The sequence below is a fragment of the Hemicordylus capensis genome, chromosome 6 (genome assembly GCF_027244095.1).
Source record: "Hemicordylus capensis ecotype Gifberg chromosome 6, rHemCap1.1.pri, whole genome shotgun sequence".
Classification (NCBI taxonomy): Eukaryota; Metazoa; Chordata; class Lepidosauria; order Squamata; family Cordylidae; genus Hemicordylus; species Hemicordylus capensis.
This window is the reverse complement of record NC_069662.1, coordinates 31,616,086-31,629,255: the sequence shown is the minus strand read 5'-3', so window position 1 is coordinate 31,629,255 and position 13,170 is coordinate 31,616,086. Positions and strand designations below refer to the sequence as shown.

At 44.0% G+C, this 13,170-nt stretch overlaps 1 protein-coding gene across 1 annotated transcript; it reads right to left on the bottom strand.

Annotated features, from left to right (window-relative positions):
- Positions 1 to 545: 545 nt before the first annotated feature.
- Positions 546 to 13,165, bottom strand: LOC128331201 (vomeronasal type-2 receptor 26-like). The gene is made up of 5 exons (XM_053264552.1): positions 12,954 to 13,165; positions 11,189 to 11,480; positions 8,037 to 8,852; positions 3,316 to 3,439; positions 546 to 1,465 (listed from the first exon to the last, which is right to left on the bottom strand). The coding sequence occupies exons 1-5, from the start codon at positions 13,163 to 13,165 to the stop codon at positions 546 to 548; spliced, it is 2,364 nt and encodes a 787-aa protein (XP_053120527.1).
- Positions 13,166 to 13,170: the final 5 nt, after the last annotated feature.

The following is a 13,170-nucleotide window of genomic DNA, read 5'->3' as shown; positions in this document are numbered from 1 at the left end:
CCCATGCATCTCATCTTAGTAAGCTTCCAGTCATACGAACATAGGAAGCTGCCTTAAACCAAGTCAGGTCATTGGTCCATCTAGCTCAGTATTCACACTGACTGGGAGCAGCTTTTGAAGGTTCCAGACAGGATTCTTTCCCAGCCCTACCTAGAGATGTCAGGGATTAAACCCAGTACCTTCTGTAAGCAAAGCAGATGCTCTGCCTCTGAGCTGGGGCCCATTCCCTAAGGGGAATACCTCACAGCAGACAGTACACACATGTAGGCACCCATTCAAATGCAAAAGAAGGCAAAACCCACTTAGCAAATGAGTTAATTAATGCTTGTGAATGGAAGACCAGCTTAATCCAATCATTTCTGCCTGCCTGGGACTACTGAAAATTGGGCTCCCAAATTCCAGACCAGCCACATTGCCTATGCATTCAGTCCTACATGAAATAAAACCGTGTTCATTCCTCAATGCCAAAAATTAACCTCAGTTGAAATCCTTCCATTTAAATTGCTTATTTCTTGCAATTTAAAAAGGAAAGGCACACAGTCATCTCACAACTTCTTTATACCTGAATTCACTTTCTTTAGTAGCTTATTTCTTGTGTTCCTGTCAGGCCTCACTACAATGACATAACATTTGGGGGAAAAGATGCAACCGAGCAAGGCAGCACTGGAGGCTAAAATAGAGAAGACTTCTACAGCCACCATGTATTTCCCACTGGTGCTTAGGTAGGTGGGAATAAATGATATCCACACACTGCAAAACATCAGCATACTGAAGGTTATAAACTTGGCTTCATTGAAAGCATCAGGCAGCCTCCTGGCTAGAAAGGCCATAGTAAAGCTGACAATAGCGAGAAACCCCATGTAACCAAGGACAATGTAGAACATGGGGGTGGCCCCTTCATTACATTTAAGAATTATGTGGTTGGCCTCAGATTTCATGTCAAAATCAGGAAATGGAGGAGAAGACCCAAGCCAGATGATACAAATGACAACTTGAGTAACGGTACAGGAAATAATGATGGAGCTTGTCAATTTTATTCCAACCAATTTCCGCACCCTGTTTCCAGGCTTGGTGACCATGAAAGCCAGAACCACAGTGACAGTCTTGGCCAGCACACAAGAGACAGAGGCAGAGAAGATGATTCCAAAAGCAGTTTGTCGGAGAAGGCAAGTCACTGACCCAGGCTGGCCAACGAATAGCAAGGAGCACAGGAAGCAGAGCATCAGTGATATGAGGAGAATGTAGGTAAGATTCCGGTTACTGGCTTTGACGATGGGAGTGTCATGATACTTAACAAACGTGCCTAATACCAAAGCTGTGATTAGAAAAAGGGACCCAGCTACAGAAGATATACCAATCCCCAAAGGTTCACGAAAGGACAAGAATATGATAGGCTTTGGAATACAGTTGTCTTTACTGGGATTTGGATACTGATCTTCCAGACATTTCTCACAGTGATCTGCATCTGAAGGGAAGAAATCTATATATTAACAACAACAAAACAAAAAGCAAAACCAGTAGTCTGTACTCTTTATAGAAAAGCTATTAAGGATTGGGGCATAGGAGGAAAGGCTGGCTGATACCTATTGAAAAAGTGGAGCTAAATCAGGTCTATCACTCTTTTCCATAGCTCTAATATGTTAAATGTGATTTATATGCCTTTTTGCCCACAATGAGGTCATTCTCATGACCTTGGTGGGGAGAGTGCATGGGTATTCAGGCTCCTGCCTGTCTCCCCACCAATGATCTAGTTGTAAATTCAGAAGTTCAGGCACTCTCCATGACAGCCCCCATGGCCATGCCCAGTCCACCCAACAGCCAGAGAAGACCATTGGTCTATCTAGCTCAGTATTGTCTTCACAGGCTGGCAGCGGCTTCTCCAAAGTTGCAGGCAGGAATCTCTCTCAGCCCTATCTTGGAGATGCCAGGGAATTAACTTGCAACCTAGATGCTCTTCCCAGAGTGGCTCCATCCCCTGAGGGAAATAACTTACAGTGCTCACACATCAAGTCTTCCATTCATATGCAACCAAGGGGGACCCTGCTTAGTTAAGGGGGCAAGTCATGCTTGCTGCCTCAAGACCAGATCTCCTCCTTAGAAGTACCAGAGAAGAAGCCTAGAAGTACCAGCACTTGATCCCTACTCGTCCCCCCTTCACTACATTCCTGGTCTCCACACATGATCTCCCTGCCTACCTCATCTCTGCCACTTGCCCATCTCTGCCACTTGCCCTACCTCATCTCAGCCACTTGCCCATCATTGGTGCCATGGCAAGCGGCCGAGCTGGGAGCCAGAGGAGGAAGTCTTCTGGCATCCATGATGCACTGTGCAGTGCATTGGGGGATTCCCCCTCTTGCCACCTGGATTTGGGCTGCAGGCAGCCTGAGCATGCAGACGACTGGAAACTGAGGCAGACCGCCCTTCCAGCTCAGTAATTGATGCAAGTAAAATACTTGGGCCACCCTGTGGGGCTGCACCAGGTAGGGCTGCTTGTGTGCATGCCCTCAGTGGGTTCTATTGAAACTCGTATCATTAGACAATTATATTAAACTAGCAGACCCAGCGCACAGCATCTGCCCCGCTAGTTTGTTGCTGCTCTTTCTTTCCCTGCTGGCCGGCCGGGCACGTCACGGCTCCGGCGCCCACCCAGCTGGGCTCCTCTCGGTGGTGTGGCTCGGCTGCCCACCTCCTCTCACCTTTCCCTTCCCCACTGGGCATGGCAAAGGTCTGCCACCTGCCCAGCCAGGTTCCTCTCAGCAGCGCGGCTCCATCTTTTTGGTGGGCCGGCCGGCCGGCCGATTTCCTCTCCCCCTCCACGCCATGCTTTCTGGCTTGTGGGCCGGCCAGAAAGCCAGCCCGGCGAGCCCGCCACCTCCTCCCACCATCTTCTCCCTGCGGCCGGCCCAGGCCAGGCCACGACCTCCTCCCCCTGGCGGGCGGGCGAGGCAGCCCACCGCTGGCTTCTCTGGCTGACCACTCGCTGCCACCACCTCCTCCAGTCAGTCGGCATGGCTCTGCCCACCACCTGGCCATCTCCTTATGCGTGTGTGGAACTCTTGCGAGAGTTCCGCCCCGCATGTGATTTCTGCCACGCATCCCCATGCATCTGGCTTAGAGAATTAAGTATATAGATAATCTAACTGAGATTAGTATTCCATTGTGACAAGGAGCTGCTCCCCCCACCTCAGTTCTATTTTCAAAAGCTACTGAAATCTATTTGCATATAAAGAACATGTAGTCTTGCAGTGTTGCATGACACACAAAATAATGAAGCCCCTGCTTTGGCAAATTTCATGTATGGATCAAGATTCTTACCTTTGTGATTTGAAAATCTTCCTTCTGGGCATGGAAAACAAGCAAAGCAACAGACTGGTTTCCCTTCTATGGTGATCTTTTGGTACCCTGGAAGACAGCTCTTAGTGCATGTAGATTGTGGAACCTAGATAATTTAATAAATATATGCAACTTATGGCAAAAGCAAGCAGCAGTGTTTCTTGCAAATATAAGCAAGGTCAGTTTTGCAATATGATCCACATGACACATCCTCAATTGAGAAGATCAGCAAAACCTATTCATCGGAAAGCTAAAACGTCAGTCTGCATTAAACATGCTTTTAACTGTAAAAGTCAAATCTTATTGACAAGCTTTATAATTATGAACATTTCCTTTTTTTATACTTTAAGTGTATATTTTCTTATTTATAGCTGCAGAGCAGACACCTCCAGTTTTTAAACACTGATATTTCTCCTAGAAAAGAAAATTTGACCCAAAGCAATGAAAATGCAGCCAGGATCAGGAAAACACACACACACACACACACACACACACACACACACACACACTAAAGTTATGACTTACTGAAAAATGAACTTGCTCATGAATAGTAGGGTGTACTCTGTGAGTTCAAGGAAACTATTATTATATTAGGGTCCTTATTACCTTATTAAAATGGTTGTGCCAAATAATTGCTGATGAATTTATGAAGAATAAGGGTTCTCTTGATGCATGATGTGGAATGATGCTCCCAACCTTCCTGTTAATGAAAGTTCTATTCTTTAGGACCATCCAGTTCAGTATGTCATACCCAGCTGCTGATTCCCTATTCTCATCAAAAAATATTTCCTCTGTAGAAGTGATGTTGTGGTGGACTCCCTTCAGAAAATGATGGAGCTAAGTAGCACAGTAAATTAAATAAGCAAACAGTGTTTAAATATTACTCATATTCTTAATATAATATAATTTGTCACAGAACCTCCTTTTTAATAACCCCATATAGCATTTGGGATTATTTCCTTGTTCATTAACATTTCCCTGTCCATTAACCACCTTGGTTGCATACGAATGGGAGACTAGAGGTGTGAGCACTGTGAGATATTCCCCTTAGGAGATGGAGGCCCCCTGGGAAGAGTAGAAGGTTCCAAATTCCCTCCCTGGCTTCTCCTAGATAGGGCTGAGAGAGATCCCTGCCTGCAACCCTGGAGAAGCTGCTGCCAGTCTGTGTAGATAATACTGAGCTAGATGGACCAATGTTCTGACTCAGTATATGGCAGCTTCCTATGTTCTATGTCCACTGCTATAGAGTTTTTCACATGCAGGTCTTGTGCAGCAAGCATGAATTTCCCCCTTAACTAAGCAAGATCTGCCCTGGTTGCATATGATTGGGAGACTTGGAGCCAGGTCTCACGATTAGTGAGACCCGGTTTGTAAAAGTATGTGGGCTGGCTCCTGACCTGGCTCCTGACTTGGAGCCAGGTCTCACAGTTAGTGAGAACCGGTTTGTAAAGCTAAGCAGGGAGAGCGGGTTAAGCCCGCTCTCCCGGCAGATGAGCAGGGTGGAAGCCCTGGGTGGTTGCCCACACAACTGCCAGCTCTGTGACGGAGCCGGCGGGAGCTGGGGAGTTTGGCGGCCGCGTGGCCCCTGGAAGCTGCAGTATGCCCTGCATGAGCGTGCAGGGCATACTGGGGAGACCCCCAAGCCAGGAGGCTGATTTTCAGCCTCCCTACAGGGGTCTACTCATGAGTAGCCAAGGGGCAGAGCCACGGCGCAGCTACTCACGATACCAAAAACCGGGTTCATGGAGCACTTGCTACGCAAACCCGGTTTAAGGGGTGGGCTACTTGAGCGGGTTACCCGCTCAAGAACCACAGGGCTCGCAGCTGAGCCCGGTGGTTCTCATGATTGTAGAAAAACATGCTAGCGGAGGCTAGCCTGATTTTCTACAATCATGTGAATAGCCTCTTGATGTGTGAGCACTGTAAGATATTCCCCTTAGGGGAAGGATCTACTCTGGGAAGAGCATCTAGGTTTCAAGTTCCCTCTCTGGCTTCTCCAAGATAGGGCTGAGAGGGATTCCTGCCTGCAACCCTGGAGATGCCGCTGCCAGTCTGTGTAGACTGAACTAGATGGACCAATTATCTGATTTGGCCTAAGGCAGCTTTCTGTATTATTAAAACTTTCACAGAAGTTCTCAATCTAAGTCTTGTCTTAGATTCATAGATTTGTGAGGGCTGCAAGAGTACTGTGTTTCAGTGGGGGGAGGTATTTTAGTGGGACAGCAGGGCCTTCTTTGTGGAGTTTATGTGTGTGGGGGGGAGAAACATGCACATTGTTATGTATCATTAACATACATAAGAAGCTATAAGATCAAAAGGACAACTTAATTAGAACCTCACAGAACCCAAGTTGCACATGATGTATCAATCAATCAATCAATCAATCAATCAATCAATCAATCAATCCAGTTTGCATATCATTAATATGCATGCCATTTAAAAAGCTATAACACCAAAGAGTGTTCTCTATGGTCCCAGGCTAGAAATGGCTTGAATAGGGCTGGGCCCGCCTTGTGTTCAATCAGAGCATGGCTATGGACACCATGGGGTTCCCCGCCTTGTGACCTCCCTGAGCCATTTTGGAAGGGTGGTATATAAATCTAATAAATAAATATATAAATAAATAAATACTGAAACTTTGTCAAGAATGTGAAAACTGTGAAAATTCACAACTTGGAACTTTACATTATTGGCAGCAGAGATTTATTTATTTATTTTTATTTTATTTTATTTACATTTTATATCCCGCTCTTCCTCCAGGGAGCCCAGAGCGGTGCACTACATACTTAGGTTTCTCCTCGCAACAACCCTGTAAAGAAGGTTAGGCTGAAAGAGAAGTGACTGGCCCAGAGGCATATCTAGGGAAAATAGCGCCTAGGGCAAACACTGAAATTGTGCCCCTTGTCCAAATATCTGACACCCATCTTTCAGATAACTTCACCATAATATCAGCTGTAAAATACAAGTCAAGCTCGTTAATCTTTTAATATTTCAAAAACTATTTAGCAGTGGACGTAGCCAGCTCAAAAAATGCTGGAGAACTACAAATTTCAGTATGCTGGGGCTCATCAAATACCCAAATACTATGTGGAGGTGTTCTTGGAAAACTAAACAGAAGTGCCTGTCTAATTCTCTACTATGTATTGTAGCATCACCATTACATAAGTTCTAAAAATCAATGGAGAATTTGACTTTTCCCAGATACTCTGAAAATAATTAAAGGATATGCAGAGTAAACTGTGTCACTGCTTGGAATATATTCTAGTCTTTCAGAAAGACAGTTAAAATGAGAGAAAGAGAGCAAGAAACTCCCTGTGGGCCTTAATACTAAGGATTTCACACTGATTCAAAGACAAACTCACCATTAATAACCATATTATTAAGACATCACATTTAATTCACTTATCACAAGAAGCAAAGTAAGAGCAAATGAATACAATCCTAGCTCATAAACTTTAGCTCATTATTCACAAACCCTGATTCTCTGTACATAGTGCCAATCTGAATATGTGTGCCATAGTGCCAATCTGAATATGTGTACAGTGCCTTATATTGTATTATTATTATTATTTTAAAAAAATTACCTGTAGCCACTTCAGGGGGCTTCCTAAAGGCTGTGTGGGGTCTGCCCTCCCCCTGCTGGCCTCTAGGGCCTCACAGGGACCATTTGAGCATGTGCAGTGGCCATTTTAAAAAATAACCTTTTTTTAAAAAATGGCTGCTGAATACAAAATGGCCTCCGTGCATGCTCAAATGACCTCTGCAAGGCCTGGCATGGCCTAGGGCCTCACAGAGGCCATCTGAGCAGGCACTGTGGCCATTTTGTTTTTGGCAGCCTTTAAAAATAATTAATTTTTAAAAATGGTGCCCCCGTTCAAGCGCCCGGGGCACGTGCCCTGCCTGCCCTACCCTAGATACTCCCCTGGACTGGCCCAGAGTCACCCAGCAAGTCTCATGGCTGAATGGGGATTTGAACTCAGGTCTCCGCGGTCCTAGTCCAGCACTCTAGCCACTATACCACGCTGGCTCTTTTTGCCATCTCTTCTGAGATGGCAACGATGCACAGTAGGTTTGGGACCAGATCCAAGCTTTAAGATGCTTTAATGTATCACTACCTTTGAGAGATTATAATGCCTTGTCCCAAAGAGAATCCAAGAGTTTTTAGTTTCCCACCACCCCAGCCCCAAATCCTCTTCCCTTCAAACTCTATGGCCCGTGACAGTGAACAGGGAGAAGAAAAAGAGAGAGGTAAAGAGACTGCAGCTCAGGAAATCTCTGGTACACTGGAAAAACGAACTCTCCACCAAAGACCTCCTTTCCCAAAGGGCTTGGTTTCTCATTACAGTAGGGGTTTGGTGCACCCTTTTAAGCTGTCCCTATCCAATACAAAGGAAACATTTATGCCTGCATTAAATTGCATTGCACAGGGGAGGTTAAGACTGCAACCACAAAAAACTATGGTGGCGGGCAGCCGACCTCCCATGATGAGGGCCCTGTGCTGAAAGCAAGTGAATTATCTGCAGGAGTGGAATTTTTCCCTGTTCATTAGCCAGTCATTATCATTGCTTTCCACTAATACACTTTAATCAACAGATTTCTTTGTTAACATGGATAGAGCTGGATAACTGTATATGAATAAAGAGGAACACCATGACCTGCTGTGCTCATAAATATAAACAAGTGGGAGCAAATCATTTCAGTACCTTCCAAGGTTTAATACTGTACATCATGTGTCTTGGGCTATCATCCAGATGCTTCAAGATGTATCTGGATGAATGTGCTTCATGTAAAGCTCTTGCAATAGCATAAACTGCTTTGTAGATATTGTAGCTCAAGCCCAATGTTTGAAACTCCAGTTTAAAGCTAGGCAAATCTTGCATCCTCTCATTTCCTGTACACAGTGGCCAGAACATGCTGCCTGAATCTATAGATGGAATGAAACAGTGGAAGGCAGCCATCCAGAAATACTTCATGAAAATATCATCTGGGTATTTGCTAAGCCTTATGGACTGAAGAAACTCTCGAAATCCCAATATTTCACTTGTATGCAATGTAAAAGACAAGGTACCATGGAATGAAGAAAATCCCAAATGTAAAGAAGTTACACTAGACTGAAAGTCCCATTGGCAGGTGGTGATTAAAACCTTTCCAGAGATGGCATAGCTTTCAAGAGATATCTTTACCCAAATGAGAAAATCTGTAGCTCCATAGAGAACAATGATATTGCAGGAGGACATTTTCTCTTTTATTTTCCATTTTATCTCATCAGTGGGCCTTTTGGCAAGCATTTCCATGAATGCAATGCATATCCCCTTCTGAACAAATTCCTTCTTCAAGTTCAGGATAAAATTTTCACCTTCTGCATTGCCAGAAGCTATGACGCCAATCCAGGTCCAGCCAAAGTATAACACCAGTCTGGTTATTCCTACGGTCTGAAGTACTTCATTTGGGGCAGTGTGGTACAAAAACGGGGAAAGGGTTTTATCGCTGAAGGCAGCACCAGGTGACCCATAGCTAATCTAAAATGAAAGGAAAATTCAGCTAGTTACCTTTTCCACTGAGAATCACTTCTCAACTATCCCACAGTTCCTTGCTAATTTACTTTCCCTACATCCTTACTAAGTCACCTTAAGAGGCACAGCGGGGAAATGTTTAACTAAAAGGTTCCCAGTTCAAATGCCCACTGGTATGTTTCCCAGACTATGGGAAATACCTATATTGGGCAGCAGCGATATAGGAAGATGCTGAAAGGCATCATCTCATACTATGCGGGAAGAGGCAATGGTAAACCCCTCCTGTATTCTACCAAAGAAAACCACAGGGCTCCGTGGGTGCCAGGAGTCGAAATTGACTTGACGGCACACTTTACCTTACTTTACATCCTTCCTATTGATTGTAAAGAAGAGTTTGACACATGAAGGGAAAAGTTGCTATCACTTTCTATCATCAAGGCGAATAACTCAAAAAATACGAAGAATAAACTCTAAAATTAACAAAGTCTAAAAAAGTCAGACGGGGTGGAGCGGAGTTGAACAAGAACATCTCAACAAGCAATAAACATACATGCAGAAGCAAATAGTAGCAGACAAACTACCAAATCTCCAATTGCCTTTTGAAACAGAAAGATCTTTACCATTGGCTAGAAGTCCAAAGAGGAAGAAAAGAAGGGGGCCTTCCAGGAAAGGAAATTCCATAGCTGTGGGAAATCACTGAGAAGGCCTTCTCACGTGTTGCTACTTGTCCCACCTCAGGTGGTGGGGCAGCAGAGGGGAGAATTTTAAAGGTCCGCACTGGCTCTTTGAACTGGGCCAAAAACAAAACGGAAGCCAGTGAAAATGGCAGCCTACTATGCTCCATCTCTTACAATACTTTGGAATAATGTGCTCTGTCAGGCAGGACAGAGTAAGACCCACACTGCTGCATTTGGGGCCAATGAATGCTTCTGAACACCCTTCAAAAGGCAGCCCCACATAGAATGCTTTACAATATTCCAATTGGATTCTGGAAATAACAAGGCATGTGAATGGTAGCTAGAATGTAAATGTCTGAAACATGACTCCATTTTGAAGAAAAAGTGCCTTGCCCCATATGTCTCCACATGAAAAAATATCTTATTTTTCTGAGGCGTTGCTGCAAAGGCCCCTGAGAAATGAAGTGAAGGCAAGCCGCTACTAGAGAGAAGGCCCTTTCAGTGGTGGTTCCCCATATATGGAATAGCCTCCCCAGTGAGGCTTACCTGGATCCATCACTATGCTCTTTTATTATTTATTAATTTTAAAATTTAAAATATTTCTATACTGCCCAAAACATGTATCTTGGGGTGGTTTACAATTAAAACCATTTAAAACATCAAATCAGTTAATTAACAATAAAAATCATTTAGAACATTAAAAAATTTTAAAACCCAATATTAAAAAAAATTAAATTATAAATCTAACTAAAAGCCTGGGTGATTAAATGCATCTTCAGTGCCTTTTTAAAAGTTGCCAGAGATAGCAAGGCTCTTATTTCAATAGGGAGCACATTCCAAAGTATAGGAGCAGCAACTTTTACATGCCAAGTGAAAACCTACTTGTTCATCCAGGCTTTTGAAAAATGCCTTTTAATTTTAGTGTGGGTTTCTTGTTTTTAATGTGCTTTTAATTCATTTTATGCTATTGCATTATCAGTACCATGTGTATAAAATAGAAGCACAAGCATTGATGTTTACATTACATTTCAAGCAATACTCTCTTCCTTGTTACAAGTTGTCACAACTTTCCAACAACCCCACCACCTGATGTATATTTTATAAATGGCATCTTCCTCCCACTAGGAATGTGCATGGAACTGGCTGGCCCAATTCAGTTCAGGTGCAAGTTGCACCCAAACCTGACCGGGCCAGTTTGGTCGAGCACCCCCACCCCCAAACCCTCCCATTCGGTTTGGTCCGGGGGTGGGGTTCGCAAATTCTTTTTTTAAAGTTAAAAAAAATCCCCTGTGGCCCCTTCTGGGGGCTTCCTAAAGGCTGAGGGGGGGCAGTGTATGCAAATGTTCCCCCTCCCCCCACCAGCCTCTTAATTCATCGCCACAGTCCATCCCGGGCTAATTTTTGGGCCCATTTGGGCCTGCAAAGATCAGCACGGTGGCCATTTTGGAGGTCATCATGCATGCTCAAATGGCTTCGGCAAGGCCTGGCAAGGCCTGGCAAGGCCTAGGGCCTCGCAGGGACCATTTGACCATGTGTGGCAGCCATTTTTTTGGCCACAAAAAAATGACCACCGTGCATGCTCAAATAGCCTCTGTGAGGCCATCTATAACCAAAAAAACCCTATAAATGATGTAATCTTCTAAAAAGCTCTTCCAACATACACACCTGTGGTATTTTGTAGATGCCTAAGATATTTGCCATCTGAATGGTTGATATGGACTTTAACCCTCCAATAGTAGCAATGAGCTTCTTGGGCTTCCTGCAGGTATAGTTGGGAGTTGTTCTGTCTCTTCCTGAAAGTATACTTAAGGAACATTCATATGTTTTCCTTTCACTGAAATAGTTTTCATGGATGTGAAATCCCAGAGTGATGTTAGGCAGCAGATTGGGATTTTTGTTAATCTCCTCTATGGCATAGACCAAAGCCAAGACATGTTGATAGTTACGAGTCAGGGGACTGCAATGAGAATTAAAACTTTTAATGCACAGTCAGAGGCATATCTAGGGAAAATAGTGCCTAGGGCAAGCACTTAAATTGTGCCCCCTGTCCAAATTGCGCCCCCCTTCAAGTGGCGCCCGGGGCACGCACCCTGCCTGCCCTACCCTAGATACGCCCCTGTGCACAGAGGATGGAGACTCTTGCTTTCTCCACAATACAAATTTTAGTTTAAAGATTAATGACAACATCATGAAAAGAATTAAGTAATAATAAAATACATAGGGGCGATTCTCACGATTAACAAAAATCAGGCTAGCAGAGGCTAGCCTGATTTTTGTTGATCGTAAGAACCACCAGGCTCGCAGCTGAGCCCCGTGGTTCTTGTGTGGGTAACCCGCTCAAGAACACCTGGTAAAAAGCAGGTTTGCAGAGCGAGCGCTCCAGCAAACTTGCTGTTTGTGAACGTGAGTAGCCACGGCACGCCTTCATGCCACGCCTACTCATGAGTGGATCCCTGGCCGGGAGGCGAAAAGCCGCCTCCCGGCTCCAGGGGTCTCCCCAATATGCCCTGCGCTCCTCAGAAAAAGGGAGGGATCTAAATGCAATGCAATAGAGCTCCACAGAGAGATACTTGCTTAAAGGCATTAAGGAATGGTGAGATCATGGCTCAACTGTAATGTGAAGTGGAAACTCGGTTCAAATGCATTTTTTAACCAACTGCTAGGGGTTGCATTTATCCAGAAAAATACAACCAGGAGGGCATCTATATATAGCATTAGCTGGGATCCAAAGAACCACACAGTTAGTTCATCATGCATAAGATCTATTTATTTATCTATCATATTTGTATACTGCCTGATATGTACATCTAGAGTTCTATTTCTTAGGCAGGAGGCCTTTATGTCCCATACAAGTTACTCTTGCGTAAGGCTCATTCAACATATTATTTGTCACTCAACAGTGTGCTTTGGGTAGTTATGACCCTTGGACAAGTATACCTTTATTGTGTAAACCTCTTTTGAAACAGAGAGTAGTTTGTTTATGAGATAACATACAAAACAAAGAGGAAATGCATTTTTATTATCATAGTTAAGGCTAGTATTGCTAGAATTCCAGAAGAAATAGTCATATGCTTTGTTCCTGCTCCTGAAATCCCTGCCAGCTCCCAACACAGGTTGCACTTTTTTGCAATCCCTTTTATTCCTGGAAATATGTGCGAACTCCATGCAAGAGTGACAACCCATGCTAGCTCACTCAAGACACAGGATGCATTAACAAAGACAGTCTCCGCATAGTATAGGCAATGCCGTTCCTGACCCCCACCCTAAACCAACTGAATCATTAAAATTCACATATTTTAACATATATTTGCAGACAATGAAATGCATTATTTTGCTGACATGAATGAAATAGATTTGAAATAAGACAGAGAGCAATCCACAGTCTGTCATGCAATACCTTGAACACATTCCAAGAGAAAGAAAGACTTACTAGGCGTCTAAAGAGTAAGCAAGAGGGGGCTGTCTCTTAAAGCTCTCTGCTATATCATATGTCAGGTACTGTGATAGAAGTGCACCAATAACAAGGTCTCCATCTTTATAGTATCCTTCTGGGAAGTAGTGTTCAAGTCTGCACTTATACTGTGTCCTCTTTCCTACCACTTTTGGGCATAGCAGAAAAAGGAACAACAGAGACAGAATCATGACCT

Coding starts and splice junctions, on each gene's coding strand:
- LOC128331201 (XM_053264552.1), bottom strand. CDS start 13,165: ATGATTCTGTCTCTGTTGTTCCTTTTTCTGCTATGCCCAAAAGTGGTA. Junction 11,481..12,953: donor GCTTACTCTTTAGACGCCTA/GTAAGTCTTTCT, acceptor TTCTCATTGCAG/TCCCCTGACTCGTAACTATC. Junction 3,440..8,036: donor ACAGTATTAAACCTTGGAAG/GTACTGAAATGA, acceptor TAAATTATCTAG/GTTCCACAATCTACATGCAC.